At 43.7% G+C, this 13130-nt stretch overlaps 2 protein-coding genes across 5 annotated transcripts; one reads left to right on the forward strand and one right to left on the reverse strand.

Annotated features, from left to right (window-relative positions):
- Window positions 1–629: 629 nt before the first annotated feature.
- Window positions 630–7657, forward strand: rab3ip (RAB3A interacting protein (rabin3)). 3 transcript variants are annotated; one of them, XM_057021965.1, is made up of 13 exons: window positions 630–768; window positions 2793–2896; window positions 3240–3356; window positions 3652–3803; window positions 3882–4053; window positions 4431–4526; window positions 4912–4989; window positions 5246–5458; window positions 5545–5673; window positions 5903–6015; window positions 6099–6198; window positions 6395–6464; window positions 6553–7657. In XM_057021965.1, exons 3-13 carry the CDS (start codon window positions 3267–3269, stop codon window positions 6633–6635), a joined length of 1296 nt encoding a protein of 431 aa, XP_056877945.1. In that variant the 5' UTR covers window positions 630–768; window positions 2793–2896; window positions 3240–3266; the 3' UTR covers window positions 6636–7657. The 3 variants fall into 3 exon arrangements, with proteins under 3 accessions (XP_056877945.1, XP_056877947.1, XP_056877946.1); XM_057021966.1 differs by having other exon boundaries at window positions 648–741; XM_057021967.1 differs by lacking the exon at window positions 4431–4526.
- Window positions 6330–12089, reverse strand: tmem19 (transmembrane protein 19). 2 transcript variants are annotated; one of them, XR_008948187.1, is made up of 9 exons: window positions 11870–12089; window positions 11215–11353; window positions 10829–10942; window positions 9707–9844; window positions 9572–9648; window positions 9315–9492; window positions 8956–9165; window positions 8568–8808; window positions 6330–7817 (listed from the first exon to the last, which is right to left on the reverse strand). XR_008948187.1 is itself a non-coding variant. In XM_057021968.1 (8 exons), exons 2-8 carry the CDS (start codon window positions 11342–11344, stop codon window positions 8648–8650), a joined length of 1008 nt encoding a protein of 335 aa, XP_056877948.1. In that variant the 5' UTR covers window positions 11345–11353; window positions 11870–12089; the 3' UTR covers window positions 8128–8647. The 2 variants fall into 2 exon arrangements, 1 of the variants encoding a protein (XP_056877948.1); XM_057021968.1 differs by lacking the exon at window positions 6330–7817 and having other exon boundaries at window positions 8128–8808.
- Between the last annotated feature and the right edge of the window lie 1041 nt (window positions 12090–13130).

Raw genomic sequence — 13130 nt, forward strand, 5'->3', positions numbered from 1 at the left:
CAGAGACACAGTAAACCAATGTATGACTTTCTTATACAACATGTTTAACAGGCATACAGTATTACGTACAGTGAGTTATTCGTACTGTAAAATAACTTAACAATGGTTAATTATGGTCAATGAATGTCCTCAAACGACCCACATCACGATCACATTTATATTGAAAACTGGACTGAAATAAGTCAATTATTAGTTAAACTGCTTTCGGACTTAATATTATTAATTTGTTTGTTTTGTGCGACCCCTGCTGGTTACTGTTTGTAAAACAATTCATCCGTCCGTGTACATTTGTACTTTGAGTACTTTGACGGATCAATATTTTTATTGCCATTGTGTAATAATAACAATAATCACAGCAGTAATCACTGGCAATTAAGTTCTTAAGTTTCATCCTCCAATAGGAGCAAAAGTAAAAAAGAATACGGTAAAAAATTAGTGATTAGCGCAAACATTATCACATATATAGAGGAGGTGGACAATCAAATATATTATAACATATTATAAATTTTCCTGAGGTCATACTGCGTTTATTCAAATATACATTTTACACAGCTACAGTAAATATCTGGACAAGCACTACGGGTGTATTTTTCCAGCGCCGTTTCCCATATTTCCAAGTGGTCCATAAACACACCGTCATTCGGTTGGAGTGTTTCGGTCTGACAGCCTCCCGGATGGTCCGTCTGGCTCTCTGCCGGTTTGTTTGTTTGACGGCTTCGTCCAGCACATTATTTCGAAAAGGTAACTAGGGCTGCAGTCTTCACAGAGGTGAGTTTCCAGCTTAACCTCTGTTATTGTTGATATTATTACAAGTTGGGGAGACTCGTCGAGCCTGTCGAGTTGTCGCTGCTCCATGTATAAACATCACTAGGCTCATGTGCCAGTTATCGGACACTTAGCCGTCTGGCGATATATCTCTGTTACTTTTTAACCTAGCTAGCTTTAAGACCGTTCATGTGTATTATTATTTAATTATTCGTTTGTCGTTTTATCAGGTACTGAAATTGATATGATTAATCATCGGTAAAATTGCGCTGTTCCCAGAATGGAAGCAGGGCTTTAGGAATCCCTCTGCTTGCGAATAATGGCGATAAAGCTAAGATTTATGCAGAAAACAGAGGCATTTCCCCCCCCAAAAAAATATCAACGTTGACATGACTTGGTTATCTACCTTTTGCAATATGTTAGCAAACAATAATAGATGGAAGACGGCAGTTTTGCCTCTGAATGAGTCTGTTTTTTACGTTAGCCTAGCTAATGGACGTGCAGCACTGACGTTAGCTCTTTCTAGTAATGAAACCTTATCTGACACAGCCGAGAACCTGCTTTCATACATCATTAATGCTCATGGTGTAAGTTAACATCCGTGCCTTATTTCTATCGACATTTGTAAAGTAGCTGTTAACCCGCTGGTTAATCTTAAATCTAGGCTAGCCGCGGCTAACCCAGCGTTCGCCGTCCCTGCACCCTGACCCAGGTGTTTACACGGACCCTGTCCAGAATATTTGAGTCATGTGGTCATAAATCAGCGTGATGTTTCTCCTTCTCCTGGTCAGCACACGGATAACTTCATAATACGCATCAGCAGCCTGGACCTAACGCAATAGCTGCTAATCATGTGAATGGACAGGGGGGCTGTTGTCAGTGTGGAGCCAGCTAATTCTGCAGACGCTGCAGATCCTCAGCAAAGTTTCATGGTTTTCATCACAACAAACGCAGACAGTTTGGGTCAGCTGACCTTTAAAATCAGTAGTTTTTAGCCATTCCGAGGACAAGTCGACGGCAACAATCCAGATTAGATGTCTGGCCAGGACCTTCAAGGTTTGGTGTAAACACACAGGATAATCTTTATCAGATCTGGAGTAACTGGATCCTACAGCATCCCTCAGGGTGTCAGGTTACTATGGCCCATCAAGCACTGTTACCATGGAGATGTGGTGGGAGGAGGGGTTAGTTTGTTTGCTAAACTGGAGTTCATCCAGTTTTTGACAGGCTAATACTGTCACCCGTGCATGTCATTGTGTCTTACATCTGCACGTGTGTGTTCACTGATGTTATTTGGTTCTACTTTATCTTTTAATTAGATTAATTTCAATCAGAATATATAACATGCTTTTGATTGTGGTACATCTAAGGGGTTTCTTGCTAAACTAGCGACCCGGAGGCACAAAGATAATAATCTGAGTGATGCTATTTCTTTGTATTTGCTGCTTTTTCAATGATTTGTGGAGCAAGCCTTTGCTTTCCTGGTATTTCAAAAATGCGAGCGATCGTCCAGGTTTCCATCAAAGAGGTATAAATTTACTGTTACTGTTATTTCTGCTAAAAACTAGACGCACACCAGAGGGAGGAAACATTAAAAGGAAACGACAACTGACACGTTTGATAGTCACACTCTTACAGGGCTTATAGGCGGGTGTGACGCATGACGTGTCTGTTTCTGAGTATGTTTTATGTCTTCGAGTGTGTGGAATTAGCTGCTGCGCCAATATAGTAAAAGGAGGACACTCCCAGCAGTTACCTGAGCAGGTGAGACTGGTGTGCTGAAGCAGGTTAGCGGGACAAACAAATCAGCAGAAGCTGATGCAGTGGACGGGCTCCCGACTGAAAGTACAGTGGGTGACGTCTTTGATCTTTGTTCTCACCAATGAAACCAGGAATTTGAGCCGCTCCCCAAGTATCTGACAACTTCCTGTTGCTGGCTGGACTTTGTTTTGTGGGTCAAACTCCATCAGAATAGATGGAATCCATCAAGAATAGATTAAATGTCCGTCTGTCTGTCTGTCTTTCAGGGGTGAGGACGGTCTTCAACTATCATCCAGCTGACTTGCTCTACACTGTGGATCTGCGAGTCTCCATCAGTCCATCCAGCTTTTACATCCATTGCTGCATGATGGTAACACACACACAAACACACACCAAGCACTACACAGTCTTGACAACTGAGCTGCAACTAAGGTTTCATATTCCTATTTTATTAGTTTAGTTTTCCTGTCAGACTAGTGTCGGTCTAAAACTGTGTGAACACATTGACAACATAATCTTGTGTTTTATTCGTTTCACATTTTAAGCATTTCAAATATAAAATTCCAGTCTTGTTCCAGTAGCTGTTCTGGTTTTACTGATTCCCTGAACTCGCCTGCAATAACAGTCAAAAAACAAAAAGGGCTCATGTGCACAGCAGCTTTTTAGCTGAAGGCTAACGTGCTAACGTGCGTGCCTTTGTGTGCTGCCTGCAGAGCGGATGATGTCCTGGAGCAGCTGCTATGGCCTGCAGCGGCGGTCAGAGCAATGCAGAGACTCTGGAGGGCTTCCACGAGGTGAACCTGGCCTCCCCCACCACTCCTGACCTTCAGGTAGGAACGGGTGTGTTGACAGAAGCCTGCTGGTACCACGTGACCTGTTCAGGTGCGTCCTGAGCCGCCCTCTGCTGCTTTTAATCAGGGAGCAGGAGTTAATTTTAGATCCAGGAGCCGCGCTCACACATCCTGTCTGACTTGTTTGGTGTCTTCAAGTTGCTCGGTGTGCGACGACTTAAAATTAGATCCAGGATTCGTGGCCAAGGTTGCTGTAAACCAATCAGAATGCCTGAGGTCGGCCCCGCTCTCCCTGTCAACTGCCGCTGACTTCCTGCCATTCGCGTTGTTGCAGAACCAAGCAGAGCAGCGTCCCGCTGCCCGTCACTGCGCCCCGCCCACTTCTCTCTATCGCACCCACTCCCTGGGAGGCCGCACCTCCCTGTGTGCCGACCAGCTCCCCACGCAGCCCGTTTACTCCACGCCGCGGCCCAGCCACAATGGAAGGTACGGGATTGGCCCCGCGGTCCAAGCAGGGAGCGCTGTAAACGTCTTTCATTGTGGTTTCTGATGGTTACGCTGCAGTGTATCGGGCCAGGAGGCGGAGTCTGCAGACGGAAACCTCCTGTCGGGGGAGGATGGCGAGGAGTGCGGCGCTCTGAGCGAGAGCCTGTCGCGGCTGCGCAGCCCGTCAGTGATGGAGGTCCGAGAGAAAGGATACGAGAGGCTTAAGGAGGAGCTGGCCAAGGCCCAGAGGGTACACACACACACACACACACGGAGTATTTGTGGTTGGACTTTGTGTACGTGTGTCTATGTGTGTGTCCCTGCATGTGCGAGCGTGTGTGTGTACCTCAGTTGTACACAGTGCTCATCATGTCTTTGGTTATTTGCTTACATTTTTTATGATTTATAACCTTATTTCCAAGAGGATCAAAGCGACGTATATTTGGAGGAAGAATTCAGATAAAAATCACAATTTCAGTCCAGATCCCCCGAAAGAGTTTTCTGAATCCTCTTTAGCCCGTTTGCACATCTCACTTATTATTTGCTCATGTTTTCTTGTCACACTGTTCATTTGGCAGTTTTGTTTTGTGGTGTATTTTTGTGTGCCTGCACGTTTGTGTGCGTAAGGAGCTGCTGTTGAAGGATGAGGAGTGTGAGAGGTTGTCTAAAGTCAGAGACCAGCTTGGCCAGGAGCTGGAGGAGCTCACCGCCAGTCTGTTCCAGGTCGGTCCACACCCTCCTGCCCACCTCCTGCTCTCTGTTTACTCTTCTATTCCTCCTAAAGCAACAAACACACACACACATTGAATACTGACAGTCACAGCTGGTGTCCAATCATATGAAGAAGCGACAGGGCATCAGCCAATCACAGCACAGCTCTATTTATGTACATATCATATAGACTGTCGTGTTGTCTCACTCCTTGGTGATCATTGTTGTCATCAGTCTATTGTTGTGTTGTTTTTATTTATTTTTTTACCCTCCAATAATCAATCTCGGTGTCCCTAAATCAGTCGAAGCTGTTTGTCTCCTTCATGTTTCTTTTCTGCTTTGTTCTTCTCCATCTTCTCATCACTGAAACTGCTTCTGTTTTTATCTTTTTTTCCAGGAAGCCCATAAAATGGTCCACGAAGCGAACATCAAACAGGCGAATGCCGAGAAACAGCTGAAGGAAGCTCTGGGAAAGGTGACGATCCCAGTCGCTCGTTGTCCGTCCTCTGCTCTGATCTGTGGTGAAAGAAACTGCACGTGTACATTGAGTCTTCGGAACTCCGCTGAACATCACATGCATTTTGGGATAGATGTCGTGCTCTATATAGGGATTAGGGAGCGGGTTCAGAGACAGCCTCAAACTCTTTCTTTCCAGTTCGTCCGAGTTCGGTTCGATTTTAGAGTTTGTTGTCAGCGTTGCCATGGTAACAACGATTCGTTTATCTCCTAAGATCGACGTCCTCCAGGCCGAGGTCCAAGCTTTGAAGACGTTAGTGCTTTCCTCCCCCACCTCCCCTGTTGGTGAACTCCCCTCGGTTGGAGGAGGGGGGGTGAAGACGCCTTTCAGGAAGGGACACAGCAGAAACAAGAGCACATCGTCGGCCATCTTGGGGACGCAGCCCGACCCGTCTGCAACGCAGCCCATCGTTCGAGAGTGTAGAGAGGTAGGAGGAGTCGGGGGACGCGCCTCGTGCTCGTCCAGTCTGAAACTTCTCAGAAAGACTTTAGAACAAACTGCTGTCACGTGCAGGTGGACAATCAGCTGTTCAGTGACTTTAAGGCATGGAAGGAGGAGCCAACGCTGGACCGGAGCTGCTGCTTCCTGCAGAGGGTTTACCGTGAAGACATCTACCCCTGTTTGACCTTCAGCAAGAGTGAGGTACGCAGCCAGGAACACGCTTCATCTCAGAAAATGTACATTATTCATCCAACCACCTAAATCCAGTAATTCTTTTGGCGATGGCGACACCTAGTGGCTCATAATGACATGACGTCTAACGCTTCAGTGAGACGAGCTGTCCGAAAATGTGCCCTTTTTAAGTTGGTTAACTCGCACATTTCAGGAGTTTTTAAGACTGGAAGATGATCTGCTGTCCTCTCCTTCTCAGCTCGGGTCGGCCATCTTGGAGGCCGTGGAGCATAACGCTCTCAGTGTCGAGCCAGTCGGATTCCAGACGCTCCCTGTGGTCAAAGCCTCAGCGGTGGAGTGTGGGGGACCAAAGTGAGAACATGCATAAACACACGCACGCTCATGAAGGTCAAGTTCACACCGTAACAAATTGTGTATCTCACTCTCTCTTTCAGAAAATGCGCCCTCAGTGGCCAGACCAAAACCTGTAAGCACAGAATTAAGTTTGGAGATTCGTCCAACTATTACTACATTTCTCCCTACTGTAGATACAGAGTGAGTTTACACACACACACACATATATATACACAGTTCTGCTGTGAATGGACAGAAGCTGTTAAACCTAAAGAACAAACGCAGCTCCGATTGGAGTAAACCTGTATCCATATTTATGATAAACATGACCAACGAAGCACATTTTCACTTTAATTCTCGTGTTGTGAATGTCGACGTTCTGGTTTTTGTTTCTCAGATCACAACTGTGTGTAACTTCTTCACGTACATTCGATACATCCAGCAGGGGCTGGTGAAACAGCAAGACGGTGAGACGATTAACAGCAATTCTGATTGAATATACGTTGACACCTGTGGCGTCATGTGACCGATGCGCTTGCTGCATCGTGTGTTTAGCCGAGCAGATGTTCTGGGAGGTGATGCAGCTCCGCAGAGAGATGTCCTTGGCTAAACTCGGCTACTATAAAGACCAGCTGTGACAGAGCAACGGCCCTGCTGTGAAGCCCCGCCCCTCCCACGTTCTTTGCCCCGCCCCTCCTAACGTGAGCGTGCTCAGTGTGAGAGAAACCTGCTGGAACCCAGCGATGATTAAAGACTGATGTTTATGAGACACTCTGACTTTTCTTAAGACAGTTAAACTTGTCAAACGTTGACGTTAAAACACATCTGTCATATGACGCATTTACTTCAGATCCCTCCTTCGAACGAGAAACTTTGACAGATTTGCAGATGAGGTGAAGACCGGGAAAATGCTGAGTCAGATTTTGTGAAATAACTGTGTGCCAGCTAAAATGGCAAAATTTGAAGAATCAAGTTGTCCAAACCATTTCTGCAGTGACTAATCTTGTAAAATTACTATTATTCCACACCCCATTGAATATTTAAGAGTTTTTTGTTTGTTTTTTAAAAACAAAACATTTGCCCTTCAAATATTTGACGTGTTTAGTTTCTCACAGACGGCCAATGTCGTCACCTCACTGATCTGAAGTCTGAGCTGAACCCTGTAAGTCCTTACAGACCAAATTATTGTTTACAAAATCAGCCTATAAGCTGCGTTATGATTATTATATGTTGTTGGAACTTAAGTATAGTCAATGCAGCCATAGACTCTGGGTCCAGACCTGTTTAAATCAACTCTACAAGCCTGTTTGGAAATTAATGAACTGTTAGCAGTGTTTGCATTAATTTAATTTACAACAACAAATCTATTTATAACCTCTTTAAGAAGAAGTTTGTCTGGGTGATTTCAGACTACATTTTTGGCTAAGCACTATTCTGATTCTTAACACCAAGGAATTAAAAGGTCTCTTTTTTATAATCATGGTGGGTTTAGTTAATCAGATATGTGGAGAGAAACCCGAGCATTTGAATGCAGTTGTGTAAAATCTGTCTGTTTTCTTTCAACCTTGATTCCCTCTTAAAGTTCAGCGTCACTCTTCCCTGTTTGGTTTAGTGCCTTTTTCTCAGACACTCCGAAATAAAAACAGTGATACCTCTGGAAGCCATCAGTGTCTGTGGTGTCTGTTCCCTCCTCGCACCGGGTTAGAGGGATGCTCATGTTCACGCCAACGACGCTGACCTATCTACATAGGCTGCTTCGGTCAGAACAATATCTCAGCATCATCGGAGTCGCAGCAGGAAAACACTTGATGGAGGGCAACCTGATCCACGGGCGTTTGGAAAATTCAAACGTTAGACCATCTTCACTCAGCAGGGATCTTTGACCACATTTAACATCTTTGTTATGAGAAACTCAAAAGATTTGATCATTTCGATGCCGCCAGAGTAATCAGCAAAGCAGGTTGTATCATTATAGTTCACTTTTGCAAATGCAGTTCATCAGTAAAATGATCTCATTGTAAGTTTAAAGACAGATACCACAGTTTTTAACGTTTCCCAAAAACCAGTGAAATCATCACAGCGTGAAGAACAGAAGAGCGTAACGCCACAGGGCGACCACAGAAGAGAGGCTTGTTTCAGATTAGGTTTACTCAGTCAGAAATTGCTTTAAGTGACAACTTTCCGTGATAAGACTTCAGATAAAAATAATTTAGAATGTTAGGGTGACGATGAGTCATAGATTTAAGTTGTGAATCAAGGACATGATTATTTATTTTTTGTTCAAAATGTCGCACAAGTAGATTGTTGCTAACCTTTTAGCGCAGTGAATGAATGGTTAAATAATTGTTTATTTTTTTTGTAGTCCCAATTTATTTATTTTTTTAAATTACAAAAGTTTTTACTTAAGTTTCTGTCACTGGCTCCTGATCACCGGACTCATCTTTGAAGCCAAGCTGAGAAACATTTCTAAAGATATCAGACACATGAAAGTTTACTCGGAAACAGTCGGCAGAGTTTTTACATTAGCCTCACTCAGGGAAACATGATGCTAAATCAATGTTTTAAGTTACCGTCTTCTTTTCCTTGACCCCTGCTGCGAGCACGATCCTCTCCTGTCATGTGATGTTTCTGAAAAATCCTTTGCTTCCCACTATCGTGGCCACACCCCCCACGCCAGCCCGGGCAGGATGAGTGCGATGAGGATGGAGGAGAACAGGTTGACTGCATTGTTGTCCAAAATGGGTTTTCCGCAGATTCTCTGGGTTGTGGCCGACTCGTAGCTGACCACCTTTCCGATGCTAACGTCGAAGCCTGAAAGAGGTTTCAAGAAGTCCGGAAAATGCCAACATTTCCATTTGCCGACTGATTTACATGCATAGTTCAGACACTGTTCAGTTAAATGCTCTGTTTCAAACACACATCGTAGGCTGGTGCGCAGCACAACAGATATGTAGCTACCTGAATACTGCATGTGAGCTCCAATGAAAGAGTCCAACATGGAGCCCAGCAGGCCGGCCACGCCCCCGTACACGATGAGGGGCCACTGAGGGTCGGCAACATGCAGGTCGTTGACCAGCAGCAGCTGTGTCACAAAGTAAGCTGCCCCCACCAGCAGCCCGCCGAATAAGCTGGCGATCAGTCCAACCAGGGTCACGCCGCCATTCGTACCTTTACAATTAAAACATTGGCAGCAACGTCGCAAAAATGAGCCGTTTTGTATTATGGGGCGGAGCCACCGTTGCTACCTTGCTAAGTGTTGCTGTGTTTGTAGTTGGCTTTGAGAAAAATTAAAACAGGAAGTGTAGAACCAGACTCACCTGCTGGAACCTCATTCCAGGTGGTGATAAGTCTCGGCTGTGACTGGCTGAGGACAGGCCCCACCTCTGAGGCCCAGGTGTCTCCGGTGCTGCAGGCCAAGGCACCCAGCAGGGACAAGCACATCCAGGAGGCCGAGTACTGTTTACCAAAATCGATGGGGATCTCCCCTGGGCCCACCTGCCAACACAGGAACCATCTATAATCAATCAGTCAATCATATGTATTGAGTTTGTTCTGCCTTTAGTCAGCTGATCACCTCGATCATATAGAGGAGGGCCAGCTCAGCTGGGACGCCTCCGTTACAGAAGACCTGAATCCAGTTTCTCTGTCCGCCTGCAACAGAAATAATTAAAAAATCCAAAAATCTCATTTGCGGCATAACCCTCCTCACCTTCTCTGTATTCCGGGTCAATTTTCTTCTTCTGCGCTGCACCCCAGCGGGTCAGTCGGGAGGAGGTGATGAAGAAGGCCAGCAGGGAAGAGAAGAAGCTGTAATTGGCCATCGTCAGCACAAACCCGACAAGGAGAGCTGCAAAACACCCATTAAACAGGAATTACTGAGAGACAAATAAGGTTCTGGGATCACAGTGTCATTTTGAAATCAGCAGTTGTGACCAAAATAAAGCTGTTTGTGTGTTATTATCATCTGAAATAAAGCTACAAGCTAATTCTCTGATTTAAAGATATGGTTAAAAAAAAAATTAAAAATCACATGGTTGGAATTCCATTCCTCCAAACTAAATGAGGCGATTGGTTACAAGGTCTGCCTTTTAACGAAATTGGGTCGTCTTATCATCTTAAAGGCCTGCCGATTATGTTACTTGATTCCATCTGAAACCACAGAAGAATCTGGCTCGCAGCAGCCAAAACTGAGCGATTATTGTTAGAGTGCTAGACAGAAGGGAGACAAAGCGCTTGCTCTTTGCTGGGTTCTGCATGCCAAAAATCTCCCCTCTGGTTATTCAGATTGGTGGCTGCACGTCATAAACATCATATTAAATTAAGGTTAAAGGTGTTGTGCCAAGGATCTGAACACATGCTGCTCTCAGATCAGTTACTAATGGGAAAAATGAACCTCTGGCAACAGGAACGACTGTAGTGATGTTGTTTACACAGGTTTCTACACCACTGCACTGTATCACCGTACATAACTATCGTCTGAGTGTCAAACTGAGCAAATGTTGTGTGTTTTTTTCCCCCCCATGTTACGTTTTAGTGCCTATAGGCTCAGCATAAAGTACATACATACCTACGCACATATATATATGTGGAGTGGAGTAAAATGTGGCCGCTGATATAAATGCAAGAAGAATTACTGACTCGAACGTGTCAGGTTCTGTTTTACCATTAAATAGTCAGTTTCAGTTGCATTTTATTATTTTATCACATCGGCTAATGTGTTGCTAATGCCTCTGCCCTTGAGCTGTAGCAGACGTGCGTGGGTGAGATACTTTGGGGCAAACAGCATGGCTGATCATTTGGGTTTGCAGTTTGGGCACAGGCAGGCACTCACCTCCCAGAGCCCCAGACCGGTCTAAACTCCGTTTTTTAAACCCTCTGACCGTCAGTACAAAGGGAACCAGAATGGAGAACAACCATCGCCATGGTGACACAGGCTGCAGCGTCCCTGCACAAGGAGGAAGATATGCACTAAGACAATAGTGGTGGTTTTCCAGCTTTCATGCATGACAGGATCATGAGACAGGAGCACAAATCTTCCTCAGTTCAGCGCCTAAACAGGCTGCATGTCTGAGGCGTCCCCATTTCACGAAGTTCTTTTGCACGCGAGAACAAAAATGCTCTGGAAATGAAGAAAAGCTGAGATTCACCACAGAGCACGACCAACGTGGAGCACAAAAAACCAGAGCAAAGACAGGTGAATGGTGAATCAGGGCTCACCAGAGTAGGCACTGATCGTGACAGAGACAATCCAGAAGAAAAGCGAAAGTGCCAGCGTGGCACACAGCACGATCATGTCAGTCATCATCTTGGAGTATTCTTTCATCAGCACCTCGCTTTCAGAGTCCATAGTGGTAAGCTGTAGGACAGAAGACACAGAACACACATTATGATGAGGTCACACACAAACTGTCAAAAGGGACAGGCTTTCTGGAGAGGGAAACAATAAAAAGTCAAAGAAAAAGAAGGTAAAAACTAAAAAAAACAGGCTTAATTAGCTGCTCTCAGCGTCGGACGGTTGTGCTGGATGTCAGTACATGAAAGAGGTCACAGTTTTCAGGAATAAAACTCTCCCTGTTTGGACAAACAACGATAACCAGCCAGAAAACGAGTGAATAAAAACACACGTTGTACAAAATAGCTAAATGTACATCAGCTTTAAACAAGGACGTGGAAAATTTCTATACAATTTTCTATGGGCTTGGATGGAACTGGTTCATGTCGAACAGCTGCTCTTATTTGTTGAAAGCGTGAACGGCTTTAAATAGTATATAAGTTATTCACGCTAATTAAAACTGATAAAAACACGAAAAAGGTCATCGACTGTTACACATACCGCATAGTAATGATCTATGATTTAAGTGAGAAAACTGACCGGATTTCACCGCAGACATGATGAAGATTTCTTAGTTTCTCCCAACTATCGAAAATTAAGCCACGTTAACTTATTGCGGATCATTTATCTCTGCATTTAATTTAGCTACTGTTGTGAACCGTATTTGAAATTAACCTAATATATTCACTCGTCGAGTTGTCCTGCCACTTTCCACTTGAAAGAGCGGAAAGGGGCCAAAATATTTGACGGACCAACTTCCGCAAACAAACCAATGACGATCTTAAAGGAACATTTACCGAAAATTACTGTACGTTAACGTCAATATTTATTTAGTATATTTATATTGACAAATGCAAATATAGTTAAAACTCTGATTTCATTAAGCATATGTGAAAATAAAAACCCCTTCATATACTTTTCCTGGCTTTTCACCTGTTTTCTATTTAATTTTTTTATTAAATGGTCCTTCTATAATACGACCTTTTTTATGGTTTTCCTTTAAAAAACAAGAAAATTAATAAAGCAAAAACACCCACAAACAACCATTATCATCTTTCACTAGCACCTACCTTCTGTTTGACACAATCCTTGTGGAGCCCTTTAAATGCTGCTGTACCTTGTGCTGCGTCAATAAAGAGACTCGACAGTCTAAAGAAAATCCATTTGATTTCCTCTTTTATACTGCGGTCTAAATAACAAGACACCCAGATTTACTGGGCTTCTTTGTATTTTATGAAAGATTATCATGTGACTTCATAATTTTTTTTCCAAAAAGGGCTTTATTTTTCTTGGAATTCTTGGATTGCCACAATGCACATGGCCATCCTTGTGAATGTCCAAATTTTTTGGTTTGTTGTTCTGAAGCTAATGTTTTTTTTAAAATGTGATTGCAAAATAATACGAATGTTGGGTTTCTTTAAAAATATATTTCATTGATCCTGAGTACACTCAACTCAATAGACCACATGCATGTGCAGCCCATAGACAGTAACGCACAGCCAACAGTGGCAGGAGATACACAAGAAAGCATATGAACTATTTTTTAAAAATGTGATTAAATCCAATAAGGCCATTAAATGTTGGTTGTTGACATATGTAGTAGTTATTTCAATTATCTTACTTTTCAGTAAAATATAACTGGTCTTTCAGTCAATTTGTTGATAGTTTGGCTAAACCAGCTAAAGTTAAATCATGCAACATATAATTTTTGGTCCTCAAACTGTATTTGCTGTACTCTGACTCAGCTCATGTAGTGGTTTGTTTTTTAACCAATTTAATACCATTCATATACTTATTCACT

Source organism: Takifugu flavidus, chromosome 22 (genome assembly GCF_003711565.1).
Source record: "Takifugu flavidus isolate HTHZ2018 chromosome 22, ASM371156v2, whole genome shotgun sequence".
In the NCBI taxonomy this organism is placed as follows: Eukaryota; Metazoa; Chordata; class Actinopteri; order Tetraodontiformes; family Tetraodontidae; genus Takifugu; species Takifugu flavidus.

Coding starts and splice junctions, on each gene's coding strand:
- rab3ip (XM_057021965.1), top strand. CDS start 3,267: ATGGCCTGCAGCGGCGGTCAGAGCAATGCAGAGACTCTGGAGGGCTTC. Junction 3,804..3,881: donor CGGCCCAGCCACAATGGAAG/GTACGGGATTGG, acceptor GTTACGCTGCAG/TGTATCGGGCCAGGAGGCGG. Junction 6,465..6,552: donor GCTGGTGAAACAGCAAGACG/GTGAGACGATTA, acceptor TCGTGTGTTTAG/CCGAGCAGATGTTCTGGGAG.
- tmem19 (XM_057021968.1), bottom strand. CDS start 11,344: ATGGACTCTGAAAGCGAGGTGCTGATGAAAGAATACTCCAAGATGATG. Junction 10,943..11,214: donor CACGATCAGTGCCTACTCTG/GTGAGCCCTGAT, acceptor CTCCTTGTGCAG/GGACGCTGCAGCCTGTGTCA. Junction 9,845..10,828: donor CCGGTCTGGGGCTCTGGGAG/GTGAGTGCCTGC, acceptor GGTGTTTTGCAG/CTCTCCTTGTCGGGTTTGTG.